This window comes from Taurulus bubalis, assembly GCF_910589615.1.
Source record: "Taurulus bubalis genome assembly, chromosome: 2".
Classification (NCBI taxonomy): domain Eukaryota; kingdom Metazoa; phylum Chordata; class Actinopteri; order Perciformes; family Cottidae; genus Taurulus; species Taurulus bubalis.
In genome coordinates, this window is record NC_136590.1 from 31,072,811 (window position 1) to 31,099,639 (window position 26,829).

At 40.9% G+C, this 26,829-nt stretch overlaps 2 protein-coding genes across 2 annotated transcripts in view; both read right to left on the minus strand.

The window, feature by feature from the left end:
• LOC306751054 (ephrin type-B receptor 4a-like) overlaps positions 1-1,696 on the minus strand; it is a gene marked incomplete at its 5' end in the record, with an annotated part of 30,387 nt that extends 28,691 nt beyond the window's left edge. Inside the window, one exon of the mRNA XM_079234568.1 lies at positions 1,618-1,696. Within this exon, the coding sequence (XP_079090694.1) occupies positions 1,618-1,696 (79 nt within the window). The remainder of the gene's footprint in view (positions 1-1,617) is intronic.
• Positions 1,697-13,295: 11,599 nt separating this feature from the next.
• Positions 13,296-26,829, minus strand: part of dlg4a (discs, large homolog 4a) — a gene marked incomplete at both ends in the record, with an annotated part of 39,687 nt that continues 26,153 nt past the window's right edge. Inside the window, 19 exon segments of the mRNA XM_079214488.1 lie at positions 13,296-13,402; positions 14,259-14,350; positions 14,467-14,576; positions 14,818-14,990; positions 15,136-15,237; positions 15,344-15,371; positions 15,374-15,388; positions 16,065-16,107; positions 16,261-16,437; positions 19,671-19,785; positions 20,044-20,146; positions 20,259-20,415; positions 20,563-20,698; positions 21,098-21,242; positions 22,456-22,592; positions 22,760-22,929; positions 25,326-25,450; positions 25,603-25,653; positions 26,516-26,569. Of these exon segments, the coding sequence (XP_079070614.1) occupies positions 13,296-13,402; positions 14,259-14,350; positions 14,467-14,576; positions 14,818-14,990; positions 15,136-15,237; positions 15,344-15,371; positions 15,374-15,388; positions 16,065-16,107; positions 16,261-16,437; positions 19,671-19,785; positions 20,044-20,146; positions 20,259-20,415; positions 20,563-20,698; positions 21,098-21,242; positions 22,456-22,592; positions 22,760-22,929; positions 25,326-25,450; positions 25,603-25,653; positions 26,516-26,569 (2,040 nt within the window).

The window sequence follows — 26,829 nt, forward strand, 5'->3', positions numbered from 1 at the left end:
GTTGTGTCACATACTGTGCGCTGCATCCATGTGCAGTTTACAGTAGATGCCGTGCTGTAAGTCCAGTCCCTCCAAGAAAGGGCATTCAGTACCAGCGGATACATGACGTCCAGACTCAAAACCAGAAGCAGTTGACAGATTCATGTTCCTGCCACAGAGTATGTGAAGTCATGCATGTTCATGGTGTTCCTGTTTACAGCAGCTATTGATTGGAATAAAGATATCTTGGGAAAAGTTTCATTGTAAAAGAGCCCATTGTTTTCATGGCAAATTACTTTTTTTTGGGTCACAAAACACCTACCTCATATAGCAGTATATGTTGGGAACTAGCCAGAGAAATGGCTGCCGTGTCAATGTTTTGTATTAAGTTAATATTAGCATATGTCTCCATTCTTCACTCCGTGGTGCTAACTAGTGAGGGGAAATGAGATCCAGAAAATATACTTCTTATACCACAATGTCACCCTAAGCAGCTGTAAGCCTGACACAGTGCCAACCAGAAATAGCACGATGGAGAATAAAGAGTATAGTCTTCAGAGGAACACAACAGCATGCAGCCTACACAGCAGTAAGGTGCTTTACAAAAAAATCAACTTGTGGTTCAACAGCTCTTAAAGAAACCCAGTTGTGATCCTCGATAAAACACAGCTCTATCATTTCCCCAAAAACACGTTATAGCCAATGTTTTACAGAAATGTTGCCTCTACATTATTCCTAACAAACTTAAATCAGGGTTTAGTTCACTCCAAAGCACTGAAATGTCCCTAATAGTATCACAAAAAGAGAAAGACATGGTAGGAGATTAAAGATAATAAGACACCCAGGCCTAGTTGATTCTGATTTGTCAATGTGGCTCACTGAGGCTCAGTCTTGCACCCCTGCATTAAGCCAATTATCCAGACACTGGCCCTGTTGTTATGCTGATGATGGCAAGCTTTACCCGCCCGTAAAGAAACAGACAGTTTGAAAGCATTATTTATTTATTTTTTACTTTATGACAGCTTATGTCTTACTTGTCCCTCCAGGGTTCCCAAAGCTGATCCAGGACCTGTTAACGTCAAGTCTGCTGCCAGAAACTAAAAGAAATCTTGATCCAGATTATGTAGGAAGTGTTTGATGTATTTCCCACAATGCATCACATGGAGCTCTACATCAAATCACAGAAAAGGACATCTGCCCTGTATCATCCTCAGAGCACTGAAGGTCTAGTTATTGATTTAAGGCGAGCGGGTTATGGGTCCCAAGGGTGCAGCCTGGGGACCTTTGACTCTCAAGTGAAAATGTGTGTCTTAGTCTTACATATTAACTTACTGAAGATATCAGGGAATATAAACTCATATTTTTGTTATTTCTTTGACACTGAAGAAGGAGAAAAAACAACAACATTGTGTGAACACTTCCATGGCGGTATTGGGATCAATGCTATGTATGTAACATACAGTGGTTTTAATTATTGAGGTGTATTAGCACGTCATGCTCTTAAAACTCCTTGTGGTTTTACTGCACTCTCTTTTGGAAAGGAACAGGATGTCATACTAATTGGGCATCTCACTCAGCCGTGCAACCACAGAAAACAAGTCCAGGCAGCATTTGAAGGAAAAAAAACTCCAGACTCACCTTCCTCTGCAGAAGCCAGAAGAGCCCGGTGAAGGAAGATGCAGCCCAGCAGCACAAAGCTCCTGTATGTCAGCTCCATGTTGCTGTTCCCAAATGGTGAAAAAATAACCTGTCCTCTGTTGCTCTCTTATGTCTTGAAGTAAAAACGAAGTGGCACTGGCAGCTCGGCTGTGCGCTCACTGACAGCAAACCAGTCCGCATTTAAAGTGGACTTCGGGTTCAGGGAGACTCACACTATGGTCAAAACACTGCAGTCATTTGTTTTTAATAACACTATCTATCGTGAAGTTTCAGTTGATCGTGAATGTAAAAAAGCACGTTAAACTGGTCTGATGCAGCTGCGGACGGACTGGAAACTTCTCTGAATTGTCCAACTTTGCGTTGTGATGAAAGTCCGGATAGGAAACAACAGTCGGTTTATCTCTCCCACCTCTGGTCCTCTGTCAGCACACAGGGTGCATGGTCCGAACTTGTTGTATCCTCGGCTTTAAAACGCTCTTTGTGCTCCACGCGACTTCTCCCAAAGTGTCCCCCCCCTCGGCTCGATGACCGCGCAGGCTGAATCCGCACCCAGGGCACCTCACTGCATATGTGTTAATTGCGGAGATAATCCTCATCGCCAGTCGGTTCGTACCTACTTCCACATGTTCTCGTCATGTTCGGCAAACAGTCCAAAGTGTGTTGTTGTTGTTTTTTCTCTCTCCTTAAAGCACCAGACTGTTTTTGCTGCGGGGGGAGAAAAAAAGGAAAATCACGAAAGGTGGTGGGGGTACTGTGCGACACGTCTAGCCTGGCCTGGATTAACAGATGGAAAATAGACTGGAACTGGGGATACAATGTCTAGTTTGTTCTCTGGATATTCAGCAGCCTGAACAGTCTGCGGATACTCAAAGTTGTGCGCTACAGAGGCGCGTAGGGACGACGGCTGTGCGCTGGTCAGCGAGGACTTCACCGCCGCATCAAACCCCCGAGTCGAATGGCACCAGCAAGCTCCGCCCACAGACTATGGTTTCCATAGCAGCAGAGTCAAATACACGCGATAGCATACTGCGTTTCCGGTAAGCGCCTACAAAATAAAACCAGACGAAAATCTTAAATATAGAATTTAGGTGTCTCGGTACAGTTTCACTTGCCATCAATATTTGTTCTTCTCACTGTTTCAAATCCAGGTCCTGTCTCACCCAAATGTGGTGGGTTTTGTTGTTTCTTTCCCCATAAAGCAGGGGTCAGCAACCTTTCTATTCAAAGAGACATTTTGACTTTTTTCCACCAAAAAAAATTTGTCTGGAGCCGCAAAAATTATTTGATATCACAGCTTCTGAAGTTTTATATATAGTCATATTATATATACAAAAAACTATAGTTTGTTGTATTTATGAAGTTATAGAACAAGAATAAAGACTTTTTTTTTTACATTGTATTGCTATTTTACCTGTTTATAACTATCAAACAAAAAATAGTCGTGTCGGCTACATTAAGGTTAATTAAAACTACAACTATGCAGACCTTCAGTACTATCTATATTTGTGGCTCATGTGGTAGAGTGTTTGCCCTGTAACTGCAAGGTAGCAGTTTCGATACCTGTCTTCTTCAGTGAGTTTTACATTTGAAACGCATACTTTTTGCTACGTTTACACTGAGCGTCCTCCTCACTAGAGCACCGCAAACGGAGGACGGATCCGTTTTTACTAACGGACGCCTCAGTGTCTCATGAGCTGACACAGAACCAGCAGCAGTAGTGGAGTTTGGAGACGTGATCCACTTCCTGAAAGTATATCTACTTTACTCGGTTTGCTGCAGCAGTTGAGAAATCGCTCTTCTGCACTCATCTGCGCGCGAGGGCGGGGCTCTGAATCACGAGTAGCAGCTGCAGGGGCGGAGGCTTAACAGCGACGTGACGCACATTTTAGTGAAAGAAATATTTAAACATTTATTTTTATTTTCAGTGACCCAATATCACCTAAAACTCCAAGATAAGAGGACTTCCCTTTAAAAGTTTTTCCACTGGGCAAAAAAAAAAAAAAAAAAAGTTGTCTTTCTTTTTTCTTCTTTTTTTTGTCAAAGCCTCAGGGAGCCGCAACAGACGGGCTAAAGAGCCACATGCGGCTCCTGCCATAAAGCATGGCTCGGGTTAGCTGTAAGCTTTTACTTTGACAACAGATTTACACTACTTTCGGTGTTATTTAGACTATTTACGTGTGTCTTGACTCCAAAACATCAATGTAGTCTGTTTTATCGACAAGTAGCCTATTGGCATACTGGTAACTGTCACCCAGATGAAATCTGCAGGTAGGTGTTGGTACTATAAGCACAGACACTATCCCAATCCAATATCCAGATGTTGGCCGGATCCTATCCCAAATAGGGATTGGCCTGTTAAAGTCCCAGTTGGTATGGTATGCAATCAGATTGTGTATGCATTCTTAATGCTAAACAAAATCAAATGAATCTGTACTGAAATATGTTTTGTACAACATGCAACAACTCCCCATTGAGCCATAGAGCAGCACTACTGAATGATATAATACAGGACTTCAAGGACACCTCTGCTGGCCAGATAACATTTTGCACTGGGGATTTGAACACTCGGCCTGCTGATATGGTCTCCAGTTGAGGTCAATTATGCTGAAGTCTGCGAAATGCAGATAGACCAATAGGCTGTCACCTGACTCACGATGCCAGCAACCTGCTTTCTTGCAGTCTAATGAAAAAAAGATTTGCATAATTTGCTCTGTGAGCATTATAAATGAGCAAGTATGCATTTGTGCCGCCTTTTTAAAACGTGTATGTTTTATGACATCTCTCTTTTAAAAGTGCATGTTTTCCCGCAATTTACCATCTGAACACAGCCTATTTTAATAAGGGCCATGACATTACCGATTCATTACTACATCAGTGTTGCAGCGCAGCCTATTTTCTTATTTAATTAATGGGTGTTTTCCTCAAGGGGAACTGAGTGGAATCACTTTTTGAAGATGGTCTGTGGCATAAATAAGAGAAAATGCTAATTTTAAGTCTAAATGACAAAATGTAAATAAGATATCTGCAATTCAAGCTCACTAACAAGGCCAGACCAATGTGTAATGTTGGCAAGGCGAGGCCAGTGTTTCTTGTTTTTTCTAATGTCTGTAAAGTAGAATAATTGGGTGAAACACATTAAATGTAACCATTGACGTCGCCACAGGCTAATACATGCAATGTTGTATCTCCCAAAATTATTGAAGAAGAAATATGAAAACGTTCAGACACACTATGATGAGATCTATGGCACAAAAGAACGTTTCTCAAAATCCGTCCCCATTTTAAAGTATTTACTGTGAAAGATATCTTTCCAGTGAGATCAAAAGATAGAAACAGCACAGTTAGGACTTGTCCTTGACTTATGATTTCTTCAAAAGATAACGCATGCTTTGATTTCCATTTGCATGATCAACTGCACTGCACATATTGTATGGCCACAAATTATAATCTGTTAAATCAAAAAGAACGGTCTTCAATTCCTCCAGACTCTGTAATAATCCCTGTTGCTCACTTCTGCAACAACTGCCTTTTATTTCCCTTTCTGTCCCTTTGTTAATATGTTAGCATGTTACATACGTGGATATAAACTCATAACAGCAAGAATAAGGTTGATGCTTAAGGGTATACCAGTCACCAAAGCTGTCGCATTCAGTGTATGCCGTGCATGAAATTCTTCTTCATAAGCTTTCACTTCTAGCATTGGCAAGCCGTAGTGGGAGCTTCAACGGGAAGTAATTCTGAAACAAACAAGTCAGAAATGTCTTTGAGAGGTTACAGTTTTCTTCTTCACAGTAAGTCTGATTCGTCTTGAGTGTAAGACAAAAGAGCTTTTGCATCAAAATGACCAACAAAAGAAAACAAGGCTCTTTGCCAGCTGTTTGTGCACCCAATACTTCTTTTTTTAATACTTCCTATTTCAACCTTTTTTTTGCAGAGGCTGTGTTATCAGACACCTGACTGTCATCCTAGTTTTATTGATTTGACTTTGGTGAATCCCTGACTTTTTGTTTAGTGCCAACAGCAAGTCAAAGTTGTTTACTTATGCAGTGAAATATCTCACAATCTAGATGGACTGACACCTCAGTTTGTACAGACATGCATGGCTCCTATATACGTTTAACAATCCGGCTGATCAGTCCCCTGACTCCTCCCCTAGCGCCACCATGTGGTTGACATTTGTGATTTAACTTGACATGTCTCACAACTATTGGATGGCCTGCCATGGCATGTGATCCAGTCATTATTGTCCCATTATGACTTTTGGGATCCCTCAGGGTTTTCTCGAGCACCATCGTCAGGTCAAAGTGTCATTTCGTCCACTATGTTATGACAAAATACTTTGTATTTAGAGCTAGCAAATGTTAGCATGTTAAAACACTCAAATAAGACAGTGAACATGATACACATCTGTTAAACATCAGCATGTTTGTTATTACATTGGCATTGATATTAGCATTTAGCTCAAAGCACCTGTGAGCACTTTTTTGATTCATTGTTTTGCACTGTGAGCCAGGGATTAGACCATCAATGACCCTGCGAACAATGGCACACCTCCCTCTGCCTGAGCTATAGCCATGCTTGCATTAGTGTTTGTTCATGTATTCTTTCCATATTGCATAGAAAGGTGGTCCTTTTTAAAAGTAACAACACAATGAGAAGTTAACTGCATTTTTTTTCATCATTTGAGGTGGCGACTCCATACAACTGAATGGTCATAATGGCACAATACATGCAATGACCTAAACAGCTAAAAAGTATTTAACAGTACTCTATAATTGCACACCTGGAACAACTAGTAAAAATATATGTAAACATTTTCTTTGCCAAGCCTCTTGTGGGACAATGCAGGAGCTCTTTTCTTGACTCACAACAGAATCATTAGATAGGCATTTTAATTTCTGATTCTGTTCTCGGAAATAAAGCACTGCCTCTAATGTCCCCAAAAAGTCTTTAGGTTTGCATCTAGTTTTTTTCTTCTTCCAGCAGCACCTATCCGGTCTGCACTCTGTACAGTTCACTCTTTTGTAAATCTGTATTCAATATTATTTCGGGAGGCACTTGGGTGTGTCATCCAAAGCATTGTAAAATTCCAAAGCTTGCATATTCCTATATCCCATCATCCTAATTTTGGGATCATATGTCATCCTTGCTACTACAAAATGGAAGTGTGCATTTGGCTCAGGTGACATAATAAGCCTTCATGGGCTAAGCTCTGCCCTTGCAGATGCAGCTTATAAAAGGAAACCAGAAGGCTGTGTTTTGAAACCGCTGTCCTTCTCTTTGTTGGTGAAACTTCACTGAACAAAAGAACAGAATCTTCGTCACTTTGTATTCGTTTCAAGGTTGTTAAATATTAAACGCAGAAGGTAATATTCCTTTGAAGCAATCGTGCTATGTATTAATTAGTGGAATGGGCATAGAGTTGACATAAAAATGCCAAAACACTCCTCACCATCCATTTAATTCTCACATAATTCCACTATGCTCTGCAGGTATGGCTACAATAAGATGTTTTTTCTTCTTCTCTCGAACAGATTATTGTAATAAGCCTCTAAGAGTGAGAAAAAGGCAGAAGAACCCATTAAGTTTAATCCAACTAAATTCTGGGAGTGCTGGCACAAAACCACAGGAGTCTTTGTTATCTTAATCTTAAGAAGGTAGCTCTTTTCAAACAGCACAGAGCAGCATCTTAGAAACCCTGCACCACACCCTGCGCTCACCGATTTGAGGATGAATCATCTGATCTCTGGGCAGTTGGTGTGATATGTGGTAGAGAAGCACTAAAGCAGCCAAAGTGACTTCATCCGGAGCACAAGACATAAACAAACTCAAGTTGTTCTACGCAAACACGTTGATGGGGACCAGCTGGGACCTCATGTGTGGAGGGGCAATAAAACGAGGGGCCGAACCTCTATGAGGATACGCAGCAGGCTGAAATAAATAATAAAATATGAACATGGAAAGGATCTGTGTTGGATTCTCTACTCCAGGCTGTAGCTGTCATGTTGTAATGAAGGTAACACATGCTGCTGACAACCTCCTGTATAGCCAAAGTGTTTGGTAGACAGATTGAAATGTCTTTGTGAAGTCTGTGACTAACCGTTCCTGTTGCAGCTTTGGAAACTGCTTCATAGAAACATGCCTGGGGGTACAATCATCTTGTACCTGAGAGAATTACCTTGACCAAATAATTATATCTGAGTGAAAGAATACAGGCACCCCCATCTGATACCAGAAAGGTAAAGAGACATGTTATAATCATGATGAGCTAACATATGTGGATCTATTTACTGGAAGCTGGTCACTCATTATAAATACATATTTTCACCCCAGCATTTATTGTGATGAAGTCTTAGGGTGTGTACTGCAAGTTAGGGCTCCAAGTAAAGGTTCAGTAAAGCTGATTTTGATTCTGAGGTTCAGCTGGTGTGCCTTCAAGATGATAATAATTGGTTTTGGGCTGCATGTGTGATGGTTTGTGTTGTACTAAAATGCTTTCCGGTTTTCGGGTGCAGAGATATATGAGCAGTTTAGAGGTTGCTTTGAAATCTTGAGATAGACCCCGTTCTTCTGTCTCCCATCACACATGTTCTTTCATCCAAATCCAGCCCCGCCACTGCAGCTCTGGACCCCAGCAGCAGGCACAAAGAGGTGCTACTCCCCAGCCTATTGTGAAACAGGCTGCGATTAAATGGCGGTGATACGATATAGGACTGACTTGCAACGCATAATGACTATCACCTTGATCCCACTAAAGAGTTCTGGGATTGAACATTTGACAATTATATCGCTAATTTCACTCCAATAGTCTCCTCATTTTCATCATGTTTGGAGTGAAATTTGAATTACTGGCTTGATTAAATTATTCCATTTGGAGGCATTCATTCCTCGTTCCTCCTTAGTTTATAATGACTGTCCACCCTGGCAGTGAAACAGGATGTTGGAAATGGATTGTGCGTACATCTGGGAAAATACAGGTTTTCAAGATTTCCCAAAATATGAATCATGTTAATGATTAAAAAGAGAGTTTATCCAGTGAGTCAGTTTCTAGTTAGGAGGAAAATTCAAGTTCTAAATTTGAAATAACCACATTACTTTGTCAATTTTTTCCATAATCCATCTGTGAGGCATCTGTCTGCTCTAGCATCCAACTGTGCATTCTCCCACCAGCTTGTGAGTAAGATTCATTACACCCCCTGTATGGAGTAGACACCTGTTAATGGCTGAAAGGAGGATAACAGAAACATGTGGACGGTAGTAACCTGATGTCTGTAAGGCCATAGCGTTGAACCAGTTGCAGGTTTAAATCCTGTTTATGGGCTTTGATGGATGCTCTCCCCTCTCTGTCAAATCCTTTCTATCACTTGCAGGTATTATAATACAGCAGAGACCAGGCTGTGGTCCACTAGGTGATTTATGTTTTGAATTTCAGGAGTGAACCTCAGCCTCCCTCTACCTTGAACAAGTGTTGAGAAAGGGACTAAATCGATATTTTAAACCCTTTAACATACAACATTTCTCACCCATAAATATAGGTTTAAGGGTGGAGAAATAACTGTATTCACTGTCAGAGTTTATTCAGGCTCCTCATCGACACCATATGCAATGTGCCCGGAGTGAGCTATTCAAACCCAAACTTTCTAATGCTTTTATCAGATACTTTTGTACATCACTTGATACACATCCATCTCAAAATTAAACTAGGTATATTAGGGAAATGGTGGATTTACAGAGCATTTACAATACAGTTATGGCTGTAAAGCATGACTACATTTAGCATTCGTCTGTTCCTTAACAAATCACACTTCATATTCGAGTGACCGTTTCTTAATACACCATAACCATACAGCATCATAAACCATTGGTCAAATTAGGTGTGTGGGGAACAAGAGGTCTAATGTTTCAGTTGCACTCATTTATTCAATTTTCTTTACATTTAAATCACAGATTAAATAAAACTGTTCAGATATTAGAAATATGCGACGGGCCCGGGGAAGCACATATATATGACCCAGACACACCGTGGATGTCACATGTTCACAAACACACATACTATAGCATGACATGCAACCAAATCCTCATTGTGTGTTTTTCTAAAGAGAAAATGGTTCCCCTGATGAGGGAGGGGGAGGTGGCGGAGCGACCGGCGAATAAGAGGCACAGCAAGTGTGTGCAAATGCATGAGAGCAGCTGTAAGCAGCTCAAAATGGAGAATGAGTGCCCTCCCCTGGTCACACTGTTACTTTCTAGCAGTCTTCACCTGTGGAACTGTGAGATATCAAATCATCAAAGAAAGGCTGCAGAGTCCATTTTCAGAAAGCATTTTTAAATTCATTTTATTATTTTATAGCTAATTTACAACAAGCGCTTCACTGAACTGGAACATTTTATTTTGCTTGATATTGTCATTGTTAAATATATTTTTCTGCATCAGTTGACTTTGTTGTAACTTCGTAATCAGTCTTTTCTGTAAAAATTCATATATTTTATAAGGAATATCACACTATGATACGGATGGCTGAGAGAGATATTATAAGAAATACATTGAACCCTCAAATAAAGAAATTTAAAACATATTTCATTCATGGATGTGTTGTCAGGTGTTGTTGTTTCTGTGATTCGCTCAATGTGTAAATGTAAATGGATGTACTGGCATCTCGTGTGTGTGTGTGTGTGTGTGTGTGTGTGTGTGTGTGTGTGTGCGCAGATGTTGTTTCTGTGTTTGAGCAGGTAAACTGGGCTGTGACTCTGATGGATCCTGTACTCTCATCAATTCTGCAGTGTGCACGGCTAAATGTAAAGCCACACAGCACGCCAACATCTCTATTATATTTACAGCATTTCTGTCCGAGACCCAAACGCTCTCTCAATGTGGAGAAAAGAAAATACGAAAATATACAGACTTGAGAGGGATTCTGTGACATATAAATAAATCATAAATCATAAACCAAAACTTGATACTTGTCATTCACGAGCCTCGACTGTTTCACCTTGAGCTGAGAGAAGCAAGTGAGCAAAAATAAACAAACAATAAATATGAATGGTCACTTCCATCAATACTTCCACCTTCACTCTTATAATTCAGAACAAATTATAAGTAAATACAAACACATGCTCATAAAACCTTTGAGTCCTCCGTCGTTTTCTTGCTGATACCTGTAGCATATAATGCCGTCAGTGCAAACTTTATAAATACTGTTTAAATCTTAGACACACGTAAAACCATCTTCATTGCATAACATCATAGCAGTATTGCACTACATCTTCATGTGCGTCTCACTCTCTCGCTCTGGCACACACACACACATACACACACCACCCATTAATGTATTATACATTATAACCACCAGTGGATGTTATAAAGGATAAATATTCTCATATAGCATCATTTATATTTTATACAGAACACACCTTTTCTTGTCACCCGCACACACATACACACACAAGCAGCAAACACACGTATGCACGCGCACACAGTCACACACAGCTGCATTGTACATGTGTTTCAATTCGTTTTTGACATACACAAGAACATGTCAAATATGTCAGTTCAAAGCTCCAGTGTGAGGTCTGCTTTACATTGAACGGTTCAGTTATTTCTGTGTAGATTTTTGCTGCATTTTACAACAATAAAATGGGAATGTGAGTAAATTCAACAATCAAACTGCAATATTACCCAAAGGAACCAATGGAATATCGTTTGGTGATGTTGATTTTTACAGACTTAGTCCCGTTAGAAATTGTCATAAAAAAGATATATATATTTATATTCATATTTATATTTATATATATATTTATATATATATATATAGGCCATTTATTTGTTAGACATGACTTAGCTTTAATTTGTGTGGACACAGGAGGGAGAAAGAAGCAGAGAAAAAGTGGAAGATAGACAGTAAAAGAAGACCTATTCCTCCCACAAAGAGGAGTTTCCACTCACAAATCACAATCAGAGACCCACACGCACGCACACACACACGCACAGACGCACACACACGCACGCACACACGCACGCGCACACACACACACGCATACACACACACACGCCATGGCTTTTACTGCGGCCACTGGAAACGGTGTGTACGTCTGCGGCTGAGGGATTCTTTTGGAAGAGTGATCAGTGAGTCGGCTGCGGTGCGATGAAGCTAACAGCTCTGCTGTTTGTGCCTAGAGAGATAACATTCATCCTGGATTCTGACTAGCAGGTCAGAACAGCCAGTCGCCCTGTAGAGGAGTGTGCTAGGTTACAGCTGAGGTTACAACTCTACGTGTGTATGTGCGTGCGTGGATGGATGGGTGTGAGAGTGTTGCGTGAGTGTGTGTGCGTCAGAGAGCAAGAGGCTCAACGTATGTCAGAGTATCTACTGCACTCAGGTTTGACCTCTCATGACCATATCTCATGACTGTGTCACTCTTCTCTTCTTCCTTCATGAGACATGCTAAAAAAACTCCTCCACAATAAGGAGGTGGAGAAGGAGAACACACCCCACTTACTTACTTTCTTTTTTTTGGTAACCTTTTTTTTCTTTCTTTTTTTAGTCAGATTTTTCCAAAGTTTTTGTCTCCTGTCGCCATTGTCTTTGAGGATGCATGCACAAATTCAGCATATGAGTTTTTTTTAATCATTATAATTATTTGAACGCCTTTAAATAACGCCTCGCAATATTCAACATGAGTGATTAGGCAAACGTCAGTCTTGGTCACTGAGGTGTTATTCTGAGTTCACACTCAGCACCAAGAAAAGGAACACTTTGCCGAGAAAAGACGCCTCATCAAGAGGGACTCAGCAGGATCTGGGCGTCCTGTTCTCAGTCTTCCCCCTTTCCTGTCCTGAAACAAGGCAGAGCTGACAGGAGGAGGAGGACAGAAAGCCAAGAGGTGATATAAAAAGAGGGGCCAGAGTCTATTTGGGCGCCTCCATCTCAGACATAGGCGCGTGGAGATGTTCAATGGGGGCGTGAGAGGTTGAGGTGGTCTTAATACTACCTCGGGGTCCGTCCCTGCTGGGTCATCCTCTACTCTCTTTCAAGCCGCGTTCAGACCTAATGTCTTGTGTCCAGACATTGTTGAGATCCAGATGGACTGCAGTTCACACATGGCATCAGAATGCATCTGACATCTCTTAAGTAATCGCTTGTGATTGGATTTCGCTTCACATTTGCTTTTATCTGTTGGGAAACTGCTTCTAAACAGAGAAAAACACACATTACACACTATGTTTTTTGACAACGCTAAATCAACTGCGTCCCCAGTTTTGGGTGCAGTCACAGCTGTATTTAGAGTTGTCCATTTGTGGCCAAGATGCATTTTAATGCTGAGTGTGAACATGGCCTAGACACTAAGTCCTGCCTCATTATAGTGGAATACTGACTAAGTCTTTTCTCTCAGTCTCTTGCAGTCTAATTATACATCGCTGTGTTCACATCTGTCTCAGAGTCTCTTTTTTGGTATCGTTCCTTGCCTCGCTGTGTTACTTCCTGTGTCTCTGTGTTTGTCGTAATATGCATTTGTCTCTCTGTGTCATTCTCAGTGATTGCCTAAGCACTGACTTTGCTGGAGGACAGACAGGCAGGCGAGGCTGGCTTGGCCATGAGGGTGAAGGGTGGTGTCGGTTGGTGGTTGTGAGAAAGGGGGTGGTGTGGACGGGTGCAGCATCACAGCCTCTCCCGGGTGGGGATCCAGATGTAAGGCCCTGATTGCTCCTCGATCACTGTCTTTACTTTGTGATAAACCTCTTCAAAGCTGTCCCCTTCCACGACAGCTGCAACAGGACAAAGGAAATGTGAGGGAAGGAGAGAAAACAATGAGGGGTGGAGAAAAAAATAGAAAAGAGAGATAGTATAGGAAAAAGGGGAAAATGGAGTCATGAGGAGAGAAAAAGAGAGAGAGGGACAAAGGAAACAAAGGATGTTTATCAGATGTGTTTGCCAGACAATGAAAGGAATAATTAATTATGAATACATTTGTATGATCTGCATACATTGCAGATATTGTGTGAACTAACAGGCATATTACCAATATGCATGTATTTCTACAAAGTGTCCCACCTATTTATTCAGTCTCGTACATTCTCTAAAATCTCATATATGACAGCTGTTCACGATTTGAAGAAATAAATTGAAGCCAGCCGGATTTGTGTGGAAATCTAACCATCCATATTCTGTCCACCGCTGTGATTTGCTCTAAATGTGTCCCTTAAATGTTAAAGTGCCCTGAGTCCTCCCAGAAGACGCTCACTCTCTTGTTTAACACACTCAGCTCTGTCAGGAACATGGAATAGGAAAAAAAGTATATTTTTGTAGAGGAGGCTTGTTTATCATTGTCATTTGTTATCACCCTCTGACGTATGCCAGCAATAAACCAAGAATATGAAGAAATTATTGTTTTAAAAATATTGTAATCATGAAAAGGAGGATTTTTTTTAATCACCACATCAAATAGATTAGCGTACAGCAGAGAGCAAACACGGGTGTATGTTTTACCATCTGACGCTGCCATAATCCTAACCAAGATCCACTAAATATACCAGTTTGCCAAAGAGAAATCCCATGCTCTGTATGTACTCATCATTTCTGTGTGTACATCATGGAATATAGACACAGATTCTTCACACTTACCCGAGAAACACTCTAGGAAGTCTTGTTCTAGTTTGAGGGCTCGGTCCATTCCTTTCCTGGCCTGCTCCTCCGTCAGTCGAGTGTTGATCTCTCTGTTAACATCCCACACACAATCTTTATTCCAACACATATCTTCATGATGTGCAGCACATTTAATGTATGTTAAACAAACATTGCAAAATGTAGAAGGACTTTCTGAAGTACATACAGAACATTTTCCAGTGACTTGGGCCGGACAAAGATGGCGATGGGATGAAGCTGAGCTGCTTGTAGTCTGCGCACAGCGTTAGCCGATACATCCAGGATGCAGTGTTTCCCCTGCTACTCGTGCACACGTGCAGGGAAAAAAATTACATGGATGAATAAATGCTGTTATTTTCGTAATTACTTTTAAATTGCCAGTTAATTTGGTAAGAGGTCATGAGAGGTTGTGCCTCTTTGCTGAAAGTTTCTTTTTCACAATTTGAAAAATACTTTTATCACTTAAAAAATGAATCTTATTTAATTAATATTTTCATATATATATATATATATATAGGTCCAACATGTTGCTGCGCACCTGCTCCGCCACCTCACGGACACTCTGCACACTGGTGCCATACAGGTGACTGTTGTACTGGCCCGCCTCGATGAACCGATGGCTCTGGATGTCCTTCTCCATCTGCTCCCGTGACGACACAAAGTGATAGTCCCGTCCATCCACCTCATACTCCCTCTTGGGCCGCGTGGTGTCTGTCAGGGGAGGAACGAAGCAATGAAAAGCAGCACATATACCCTTTACTCTGTATTATACAGACATCCCCCTAAAATGGCTGCAGGTGGCAGCACTGACATAGAAACAAAATCAGTCTCCATGAGTGACAGTATAACTACTTACGTGGGACACAAGATCCAAACTTATCAGGGAACTCAGACAACAGATCGTCGTTTATCCGGTCTTTCACAGGACCCAGTATGATGATGGGCCTCGCATAATGAACTTAGCATGAAGAGAAAGAGATAAGATTGTGAGTAGAAGCATTCAGAAAAAGGGAAATTAAATCGAATATAAAATCCTTAAATAATGGATTTTTGTATGACCTTACCTTCCACTTGAGTGACGGTCTCATAACTTTGTGAGGGTTTATCTCTCCCTGGTGAGAGTACATAGAAGCATTCAGGCGCATTTCTTTTTAACATTAAAAATAACAGAGGCTCATGAGTCTGCATGTGTGTGTCTGTTTGTATTTGTTTGTAGCGAGCGTGTCACAGCTAATATCAGACGTAGTTACTGACAAGAACCGTAAACATGTGGCTCTGTTGGAGGTGAGGTGTTCTTTCGACTTGAGTGAGTAAAAACGGCTCTTGTTGATTATTGACGGTGTGTGTAATGTCCACACATTGGTGGTGTGGCATTTGGAGATTACAGATATGCCAAACAGTAAGGCAAAATTAGGGAAGGAACTCAGTTATGGCAATTCAATTTACACCTTCAATTGAGCTATTAATCTGGTCATGGATATTAGAGAGTTTGTCGGATTACTATTTCTATATATAGAATTTCCATAAAGTGTATGTAAATAAAATAGGGATATATCTTTTGTGTATACAACAGCACATTGTGTGCCTGTGATGCTGCCCATTACTATGGTAAGTGGTAGCTTTCAGTGTCAATAAACGGTGCATTATTGCTTCATACTAATTACCTAGAGTGCCCAAGCTGTCTCGACCATGGTCCTGCAACAGAAAGAACAGCAGAGATTCACACACTGGGAGACAGTGTTAGGACCAGTCAGTTATTCACACAGCTCTGGTGAATGAATTTACCCTCTCTTTGGTGTTAACGCGAGACCACTCTTTTCTTTCCACCCTATAGAGACGAGGAGGAAGAACAATTTACTTATTTGATTTTGGAGATCGAACAGTCAAGTCAGAAAAGTTGAACCAAAGTGTTTTGTAATTGTTGAAGCACAAAGAAAGATAAATCAAACCTCCCACACTCACTCACAGGGAAAAGTCTGACCTGTGCTTGCTCGGGATGAAGCCGACCTCCTCGGCTTCGTTCTGGGGGCTGACCTTACGGGCTTGCCACCACTCCTCATCTCCACAGTCCAACACGTGAAGCACATCCCCAAACCTGAAGCCCAGTGCCTGGCTGAGGAAGCCACAGTCCGCAGTCTTGTCATAGTCAAAAAGAGCCCTGAGTGAAGGAAGAATTAAAATCAGTCACTAAATAAACACCAACAATTATTAATAGTTTTCTTACATTTTGTCCCTTGTGTTGTCTTGGGGTCAAAATGACGCATCAGCACACATACATATACAGGGTCATTTTGACCCGGAGACAACACAAGGTTAAGTGGCTTCATAATACCAACATTTGATTTGATTATCCCACTGTTTGAAAATAACACATACTTTAGGCCTGTATATTTCTTTTTAAAGTGTTTTTAGTATAAGTGATTTATATATAGAGAAATATACAAACACAAGATGGCATTTTGTGAAGGCAAATGCATAAGTATGGATGTTTATATATTGAATGCACGGAACAGTTCTAACCTTCTTTTGTTGAAAATTCAACCTCAGTTCTGTGTAAATTGTCATGAATCAAACTGTGTACAGTAGAATAATCTTTAACTGATCAAATGGAGAGACCCCAAAGGAAGATGTTCAAGCTTTTCATAATGATGAAAGAAACCCTCTGTGGTCGACTGACCTGAGGGCATCCTGCTCCATATGTATTACTGCATACTATTAATAATGTTTCAGGCCACCATGTGGCAGCACTGAGCTTTGAGCTTCTATGCATGAACGCAATCGCTGAGTAAGGAAGAAATTCCACGCCATTTTGGATTTAAACATGTCTTAATGTGTGAATGAGTGCTCATGCTCTCCTATGGCATATGTTGTATTTTTGTTACTTTAGAAACCCCTGACTCTACCATAAATTCTGATGATCTGTTGCTTAGAAGTTCACCTGTCCTCTAGTTGTTTATATGCCCTTACTTTATCTGAATAACAACTTTTTGAGCACAGAATACCTGTAATGGGTGCTTCTGTCAATCAACCATTTAGGACATTGACAGGTAGCCGGTAACGTCCAACTGTATTTCATGGCGAGACGAAATGGTCGGGCAGTTTGTACGAAAGACACTGGAGCCAGAGGTACAGGACCACCAGCCTCTAGACCTCTGGACCTGGGGCCGAGCTAACGGTTTTGCTCAACGGCAAACAATTTAAGCTTGTGTCGCTGTCAGCAGCCAGTAGGTAACGGTAATATTACGGCGGATACATACAGTAAGACTATATTAATCCGACCGCAAATGGCAAACAACATGATCTATTTGATTGAAATAATAAAAAATGAGAAGGAGTTTGGTTCTCAGGAGAAGAAGCAGGACGAACGTGGCAGCATCTCGAGGACGGAGGAAGTTTTGGAGGGAAACTACGACAACATGGCAACAGGAGAACCCAGTAATGTTATCAAGGAATATTTTAAACCCACAGCAAACTATTTGAATTGTCCTATCATTGCTGCTGGTTATTGAGTGTAATGGCAATTGTATGTGTCACACCTCGACCTGGTAAGAGCATAATTATCAGTTTAGGACACTAATTAAGAAGTTCTTCCAAAGGTAAGACCCATATTTACAGTTTGCAGTTTGCTAACTGCAGCAGGGTTTTCGGTTTGAACCGGTTGCACAGATTGTGCTGATAGTTATAAAAATAATTTCTAATTAGCATTAATCTCTTCATGAACTTCAAATCCTGTATTATGTCACTGGTTGGTTGGTTTGATTGGTTGGTGTAACAGTGATGCTGAAACAGTGGTGACCTTCTCATATTGTTTATCTCACTGTATTTACATAACTTTGCACAGGTTAGGATGTGCATGGAAGGATGCAGCCTTCGCTGAAGCAATTTGGCAGTTCAACCTCACATTTACTTGTATAAAGTATAATATGGCACATAATGATGTATACTCTTTGTCATGTAAATATCAGACGTTCCTTAGCATATGGTGTGAAGTGGTGAAATACAGCATTTCATTTACTGTGTTCCTGGAAATATGAACTTTTTTTGTGTAAATTGAATTTGCAGTAAGTCCAACACATCAAGCATATCCCCAAACCTGAAGCCCAGTGCCTATTATCGGCGGGGAATGTCTTGAATCGGAAAAATACACGTAAAGCCACAGTGAGTTGTACTGTTGTATATGGTGTCTTCAGTCTTTACTGGACTGTGTAACGTAGCAGTTAGCTCTGATATATGCTTACTTATGATAGGACTAGGGCCTGGGCAATACAAATCGATCTTAAATTAATAAATCGTAATATGAGACTAGATATCGTCTTCGATTTTGGATATTGTAATATAGCATAAGTGTCTCCATTAATAATTTTCTGAACATATACTATTTTTTTTCTAGTCGTTGTCTTATACCACTTAGTCATTATGTCCACATTATTCCACAATATTTTTATAAAAGCACCAATAGTAACCCTATAATATCGTCTCAAAATCGAAATATTTGGTCAAATATATTGTAATATTTCCCTTCATATCACCCAGTCCTACTTTTATACAATGTAAATGTACATTATGCATTCCTTTAGTGCCACTGCCTTGTCATTTTATGTATCTGTTGTTACTTACACTCACGCAACTTCAGAGCCTCTCTGACTTGTGCTTGACTTGGTTGTGGCTCATCGCTTAGAACTGTCTAGAGTGGCTACAGTTAATCATGTATGTCTAATAATCAAATTCCCTGCGGCGGTCATGACTCATATTTTCACTTTCAAAACTAAACATTTCAGCGAGGATTTGCAGTTACTTCATAATTTAAAAACAACAGTTGGCATCATAAGAGCGCCTTAGTGGATGACTGGAGGGCTTTGCTCCAATTATGACTAAATATATAACGATGCCACAAAAGATTCCGTTTTGTAAGTGCAGAGCAATCTATTCATGTCAAGTATAAATGGTAAATGGTTTTGCATTTGTATAGCGCCTTTCTAGTCTTCCGACCACTCAAAGTACTGTACACTACATGTCAACATTCACTCATTCACACCCATTCATACACTGATGGCAGAGGCTGCCATGCAAGGTGCCACCTGGCCATCAGGGCCTACACTAATGCACACACACATACACACACACACACACACACACACACACACACACGCGCACACACACACACACACACACACACACACACACACACACACACACACACACACACACACACAGACCGATGGCACAGCCTTTGGGAGCAATTTGGGGTTCAGTGTCTTGCCCATATCTAGTGTGAGATTGCTGGAAACGCTAACAAAACATATCACTGACATTCGTTTTTGGCTAAATATCCTGAACATAATGTCGGCTAGCGTGCTAACTTAGATTCATTAGCGTGCGACTGTGCAAGACCTGATGTAGAAGCCTCTCTTTGGGTTGCTTCTTAGCGTCGTGGTCCCAGAGCCCATACTGCTGTTCATCAGCTGTTCCCTCAAGTCGTGGATCTTAGCCTCAAAACGGCTGTACTCTGAAACAGAGAAATACAAACGCATAGGATTGCACCTTTTGGCCAAAACTCAAACGCATCAACAGTTTGTTTCAGTGATAGGGATGCACCAATTACAATACCCTGAAGCGCAGTACTGATATAAAACCAGTTGAGTTTATAATTAATCATTTTCAGTTCAAATTGTTTTGTGAGACACCATTCGGGACGGATTGACTTTAAACTTGTATAATATTAGAAAACTGATGTGTTTGTTATGCATGACAGTTGTGGTTTTACCATCGGGTCTGTACTGAGCGATGATGGTTACTGTCTGGCCAGCATTCTTCAAGGCTGCAGCGGCCTGTTCATGTGTGGCCATGCGCAGGTCCACGCCGTTCACCTGACACACACACACACAGCACGACTGTTAACAACCACAGCTGAAAAAAACACTCAGTGCAACTGAAAATGCATTTAATGTGCGACTGCTTTAGGAAGATAATAGTCTTTACACTGAGGATCTGATCGCCCTTGTGCAGCTCTCCGCTGAGGTCCGCTGGCCCCCCTGCCAGGATGAAAGAGATAAAGATACCCTCTCCATCCTCTCCTCCAACAATGTTGAATCCCAGACCAGTGGAGCCTCGGTGGATCAAAACTCTGCGAGGCTCCCTGGAGGAGAGATGGGGGAGAGAGGAAAGTAGAGTCATGCTATCAATAATACTATGCACCACACAAAATCAATATACCACTAATACAGGTAATCCAAATAATAATAATAATATACAGTACATGTTTAGCTGAATAATCATTTCTCACCTGGGGATGTCATCATCTCCCATCATGCCATGCAGAACCGGAGAAAACCGACTCGGTGAGGTGGGAGTGAGGGCTTGTGGGTAATCTGACCCGAGATAGTTGGGGTGGCTGAGTTCAGTGTCCATATGGGAATATGCTGGGGAAATACAGACAAAAGAGGTGTAATATGTGGCTTTTCCACAAAATAAACATGTGGAATGTGATATTTAGTTATTGTATGTTGAGTTACAGAAATTCTCCGTAAACATCTCATGAAAGTCTATTGCATAAAGAGTATTACTATTCTCAGATTATTTTAATACAAGGGTATATTTTGTGTTTTTGTGAGAACTGAATCTGTACACCTCAGCTTTGAATTCCCACAGTCATCTCAAGTGTTTTAGAAACAACAACAATATATTCCCTCTACTCTACAAAATACCATTTTTGCAGGTGTACTTTCTTGGAAATACATCAATTCAAAGGCAGGACATTTGGTTGTGTGTTTACTGGTGAGATTATTAGCCTTTGCAACACACAGTGTAGATTGGCTTACTGCTAGTGAGGTCGGGAGGGTTGTAGGAGTTGGTTAGGAACAGGTTGTTGGGCTTGGCCACCCTGAGGTACACCACCTCGGCTGTGTTCTTCAGAGCCCCCACCGCATCCTCATGCATCACATCCTCAAGACACACATTGTTCACCTGGTTGTTTACGACAAGCAAAACACAATCAGAATCACCAACTGCAAACGACAAGGCTCAGTACATTTGTTATGAATGATAGTCGCTCTGCAGAGGAACATAACGATGGTATTCAACAATTAAGATCAGACAACACTAACAGATCAAATTTAGGTTTCATAATTATTTCAAAATGTCATTCTTTTAGTATATGGTTCCTAATGGATTAGTCAGATAATTTAATTTAATTCATCTTGTATGCTCTTTCACGCTGAATTACTTATTTCCAAGACACTTCCAAGGCACATCTCTGGTAACCACAACAAGTGTTGCTATTGTGTGATTCTTCGTCAAGAATTTTACAGAACTGTCGTTTAAATCTACAACTTTTTTAGTCAACTTTTTTAGATCATTTATTTGGTCAAGGACGGCCCTACATTTTAGTAATAAAAGTAAAACATATTTCATAATTTTCTAATGCTCGAACAATCAGCCTAAACGGATTTGTTACTGCACACAGACCTATTTAAACGATACACAATGTAAAATTAACTGCTAACTGTATTATGAATTCCTTTCGTAGGAATTATAAGATACATTGCTAAACATAAATCAGATTAGAAAGGTAAAGATACTCTAAACCACAAATAAAGCTGGGGGTCCCCTCTGGCTTGGGATCCCTTGTTAAAGTAATATACATATGTCCACACTTAACTGTCTCTGTGTGTTAAGGTTTCATAAAAGAAGATTATTACATGTGACTTCATATAGCCACTGATGGTCAATGTATGTTTTAACGGAATCATGATGAGCAGAAGGCTGTTGCCGTATCCCATTTGGAGCATTTGCTCAGACACCATTTAGCAGAGAAACCCAGCACCATTTTGAAACTGCTGGTGTTGAGCTTGCCATCCGCTGCTTCAGTACAGTCTCTCTGTTGTCCAGCAGGTGGCAGCAATGCTGCTCGAGACTCATTGTGGCAATGCTCCAGTTAAACATTAAAATCCCATCCTACACAACTATTAGCATATTAATGAAAGCAAGTTCAGGCCATGACAATTACAGCAGTAATTTATCTTGGCTCTTGATACGTCAATGCTGCTTGTGTACACACATGAGTGGGTGTGCATGTGTGTGTATGTGTGCTCAAAAGGTGAGACTCTGATGCTATTAGTGACATGTGTATTGTGTGTGGGCATGTATTTCTAGTAGTTAGTCCATATGAATGACCAACCGCTAAGATCTTGTCCCCAATCTGCAGACGGCAATCTTTATGAGCCGCTCCGCCTTCAATGATCTTGGTGACATAGATACTGTTATCTCCTGGTATGTGCTGGTTTCCCACCCCTCCAGCAATGCTGAAACCTAATCCTGAGAAAAGGGAGCAATGAGAGAGCGAGAGAGAGAGTGAGCAAAAGAGGTATGGGTTAACAGAGCAGATTTGCTAAATCCAGGGGGCACAGTTTAGCTGGCTATAAAGCATCTTTAAACCCACACAAAAGCATTGATGCTGTACACCAATCCACACTTCCACATACCTTTAGGCCCTTTGATGAGTTTGATTTCAGTGACTTTCTCTGCTGCTGGTTTTCTGCGGAGAACATAGAGGCGTACGATAGCACCTGCCTCCTTAAGAGCCTCCACAGCTTGGCTGTGTGTCACTTCCCTCACATCTACATCATTCACAAATAGGATGCAGTCATTCACACTAAGAGAGAGAGAGAGAGAGAGAGAGAGAGAGAGAGAGAGAGAGAGAGAGAGAGGGGAGAGAAAGAGAGAGAGAGAGAGAGAGAGAGAGAGAGAGAGAGAAAGAGAGAGAGAGAGAGAGAGAGAGAGAGGGGAGAGAAAGAGAGAGAGAGAGAGAGAGAGAGAGAGAGAGAGAGAGAGAGAGAGAGAGAGAGAGAGAGGGGAGAGACAAAATACAGAATTAGTTTTTGTTTTGATGAGGAAGTTGGTGTAATCCTCCACCAGACGAGGTCAGGAACAGTCAACTATATCTCATCGACAACTATCTATATCTGTGTTGGGGATCCAGTTTCACCGCAGACGACTGGCCTTTCCCCCAAATCTCAGAATCCAAGGTAGAAACCCTTCTAGCACAGAGGTTAGCTGCGGTAAAGCTCTCTTTGCGTTAGCCGTTCCTGAAAACGATGAGGAATTGATACGTGAAGAGCAAGTGACAGCATGTGTGCAGAAGAGAAGCTGATTTTCAACCAAGAAGATTTTGATGAAATAGCTATTTTCAGACGCACACATTTCTTCCTCCAAGGGCGTAAAAACTCTACTTATCACTATTCCATTCATGTGTTTAAAATTGATTTTCACGGCCATGAAAATTATAGGGTGTAACATTTTGTAAGACTGAAATAACTCTTCAGGGCTGCAAGAGGTTTAACAAATGAAGCTTAGCGAAAGTTCAATCAGGGAGACTATCTTCATGCTTGCTCTATTTATTTACATTCTCTCTCTCTCTCTCTCCCTTCTACCGCTTCGAACTCAATAATTCACCGATCAGAAGTTGCCACGACCTCTGTGAGCCAATCGTCTCGTTGCTGTCAAATGTTTTCTCTGCTGCTGTCAGCTGTCGTTTCATTGCCCTTCTCCACCCCGGTCACCAATAGTTTTCATCACAACCACAACAACCGCTGAGCTCAGCAAAAGTCCTCACCCAGATCTTCAGCCATTGTTCTCCACCCTTCACCTCCACAATCACCCATGTCTAGACTACATCATGACAGGACTTCGCTCATAAAATGATGACTCTAAACATATTTCCTCAAGTTTTCCGATTGAGCACACTATGTCAAATACATTAATTGAACTACTCTCAAGCCTCACTTTGAATGATATCCCTCCTGATTGAAGTGAGATATCACTGAAGCAAACTCCAAAGGGAACCAATGGCTGCAGACATCTTTATGCAAAGGATTTTACACCGACAAAGTCTGAGCTGCATATTGTTTGTGAGGCAATATTAGATATACTTGCACGTAAAGAAGTGCACATTGTTATCAAAAACTAACACATTTGTTTAATGCAGACAATTCTAGTGCAGCTCCACCATAGAGCGTCCTTTTAAGGTTTCCTCCTATTTACATACAACCTTTATTAAGCTATAAAGAACAATTTATGTGCATACTGCATAACATGATCCAAACCCGCACTATCAAACCACACTTCCATTAACCTCACAGAGTTCTTTCAAAGGTTATTAAAATAAAAACATAGCAGCCTCTGAGTCACTTAATGTAGAAGACGGAAATCATGTTTTGGGGTTTGAATCGTCAAACCATCCGAAAGCAACATGAATTATGCACCCACAAATTGCAGGTTTCGTAAGGTTGTCAAGGAATTCCATTTATTGAGTAGTTAGAGTTTAAGTATTTTCCTCAAGATATTTGGCATATGTTGTTAATAGCCGAGGGAAAAACACATTGCGTTTAGGCAAATATAAGCGTTCTCTCCAGGCCTGCTCAACACTCATTTCAGATGGACGTTTATAGGTCAACTGTAAAGAGAAGGATGAGATGGATGCCTCTGTACATTACTTATTCATTGCATTTGCTGTTTATTGCTATTTCCTTCCCATTCAATGTCATGTACTTTAAAACAGGATCTCTTTAACATAAACGCTGTCTATAAATGAATGAACGATGTCTCTGTTTAACCTCCCAAGAAAACCATTCATAAAAGTGTTTTACAATTCTTACCCAAAATACATATACCTATAAAAGTAGTAGAGGATTTGGTGGAGGCATTTAGATCTTGAATTAAAGCGGCAGGTCTTCTCTGACGTAACTTTGATGCTGAACGAGCTGGACAGTCAATAGGCTGTAGTTCTGTGGTACAATACTTTTAGACTTAAAACGAAGAGGTGAGGTTCCACTTTGGCTGTTTCTCTAAGTGTGTTTGCCAGTAGAAAAGTGACTGGCTGTCTGAATCAGTGAATTCAGGGAGGGTAAATGGGGGAAGTAGAGCAGCATTTCTTTCATCTGAGACCCGAGTCGGCCTAGTGGGCCTATGGGCTTTTTTGATTGTTGGATTTTATGTTTGTGGAATGTGGGAACATGAACGCACAAAGGCTGGCATTAAGTGGGATTTTACCTCAGCCGTCCATCCTGAGCCGCAGCTCCTCCAGGTATGATTTTGGTGATGAAGATGCTGGGGTCGTCGCCCACATGAGGGTTGTCTGTTCCTCCTGCTATGCTGAAGCCAAGACCGGAGTTACCCTGCAGTAGCAAACAAAAAGACACTGTTAATCACATCAGGGGCATTTGACTGGCTTCGAATATTGGAGACAGTAAGTTGAAACTATCCCTTTTCTATGTCTACATGTAAATATGTCACAAATCAAGTTTAAAAGATAGTTTCTCAGACTCACTCTCTCCAGTGTGATCTCCTCGTATTCAATTTCCCCTTCAATCCCATTTACCTGTCAGAGAAGGATGTCAGTTAATATTGTCATTCAAAGAAAAGTATTTTAAACATATATACAAGTGATGAACAAATGATTTATAAGCAACAATCCCAATTTAAATCCTAAAGAGCTAATGTTGATTCAGCGTTTGCCCTCTGGGCCTGATCCTCATATGTCGCTTTATCAACTGACTCATAAATCCTGCTTGGGGGGATTTCCCCTCTGCTCCTGAACGCAGCATCATCAACACCAAAATCTAATTATAGCATCTCTTAAACGGAAGTTCTCTCCTCTAAATTTGATTCAGAATTGTGGTACCTGGTAGAAAATAGCAACGCTATTCTTTTAGTCTAATTCACCTTCTGGCTGAACAACTCCACCACACATCAGCTTTACCTCTAGAATTAAGCAAGTCCCAGAGGAAAAGTGAATTTAAAGAACTTCAGACTTTACTGTTTTGGTGTCTGACCTAGAAAACAACTTTTCTTAGCGCCGTAGTGGTGCAAAAATACTGGTCTGTAGTGGGAGTATATAGAGGCTTTTCTCTTAGAAGCCTCGTTCTCTAATCCCTTACAATTCATGACAATATGTTCAACGTATCTCACTGCTTTCATTTGAGAAAAGGCATCATTAAAGAACGTTGAATCTAATTAAGTAATGTGTCTGTTCAGTCTAATGTATATCAGACAGAGAAACTTCATTTTAATTAAAAAGAGATACAATTAATTACTTTTATTATTCAGATTAAAACAATGCACACAGAACTACCTGGATGCTGAGAAACGAGCAGAACTACTGATAACAAGGACTGAATACGAAGGCAGTTCAATTGAGCCTATAACAATACAATAAATGGAAGATTAAACATAATCCTTACATATGGGGAGCCATCAAGTGTGTCAGTGTTCACCACCACTGGAGGAGTATTTCCCTGGAGGCAGAGAGAGAAGACGCATTATTAAGAAATAATGGCAGAAACTCGAAGATGAGGCAGTTCCTGGATGAGCTCTCAGTGTATCTGTGAAACCTACAGTCACAGCCAAGACTGATGACCATTTTAGCGCTTAGCTGTGATAATACTATTCTCATTCTACTATGGCTGTCATTCTAAAGGATCGGGAGCACTGCTCGGGAGAAATGTATTATTATCCACCGATGATGGACCCAGAAATAATTAATGGTCGACTCCAT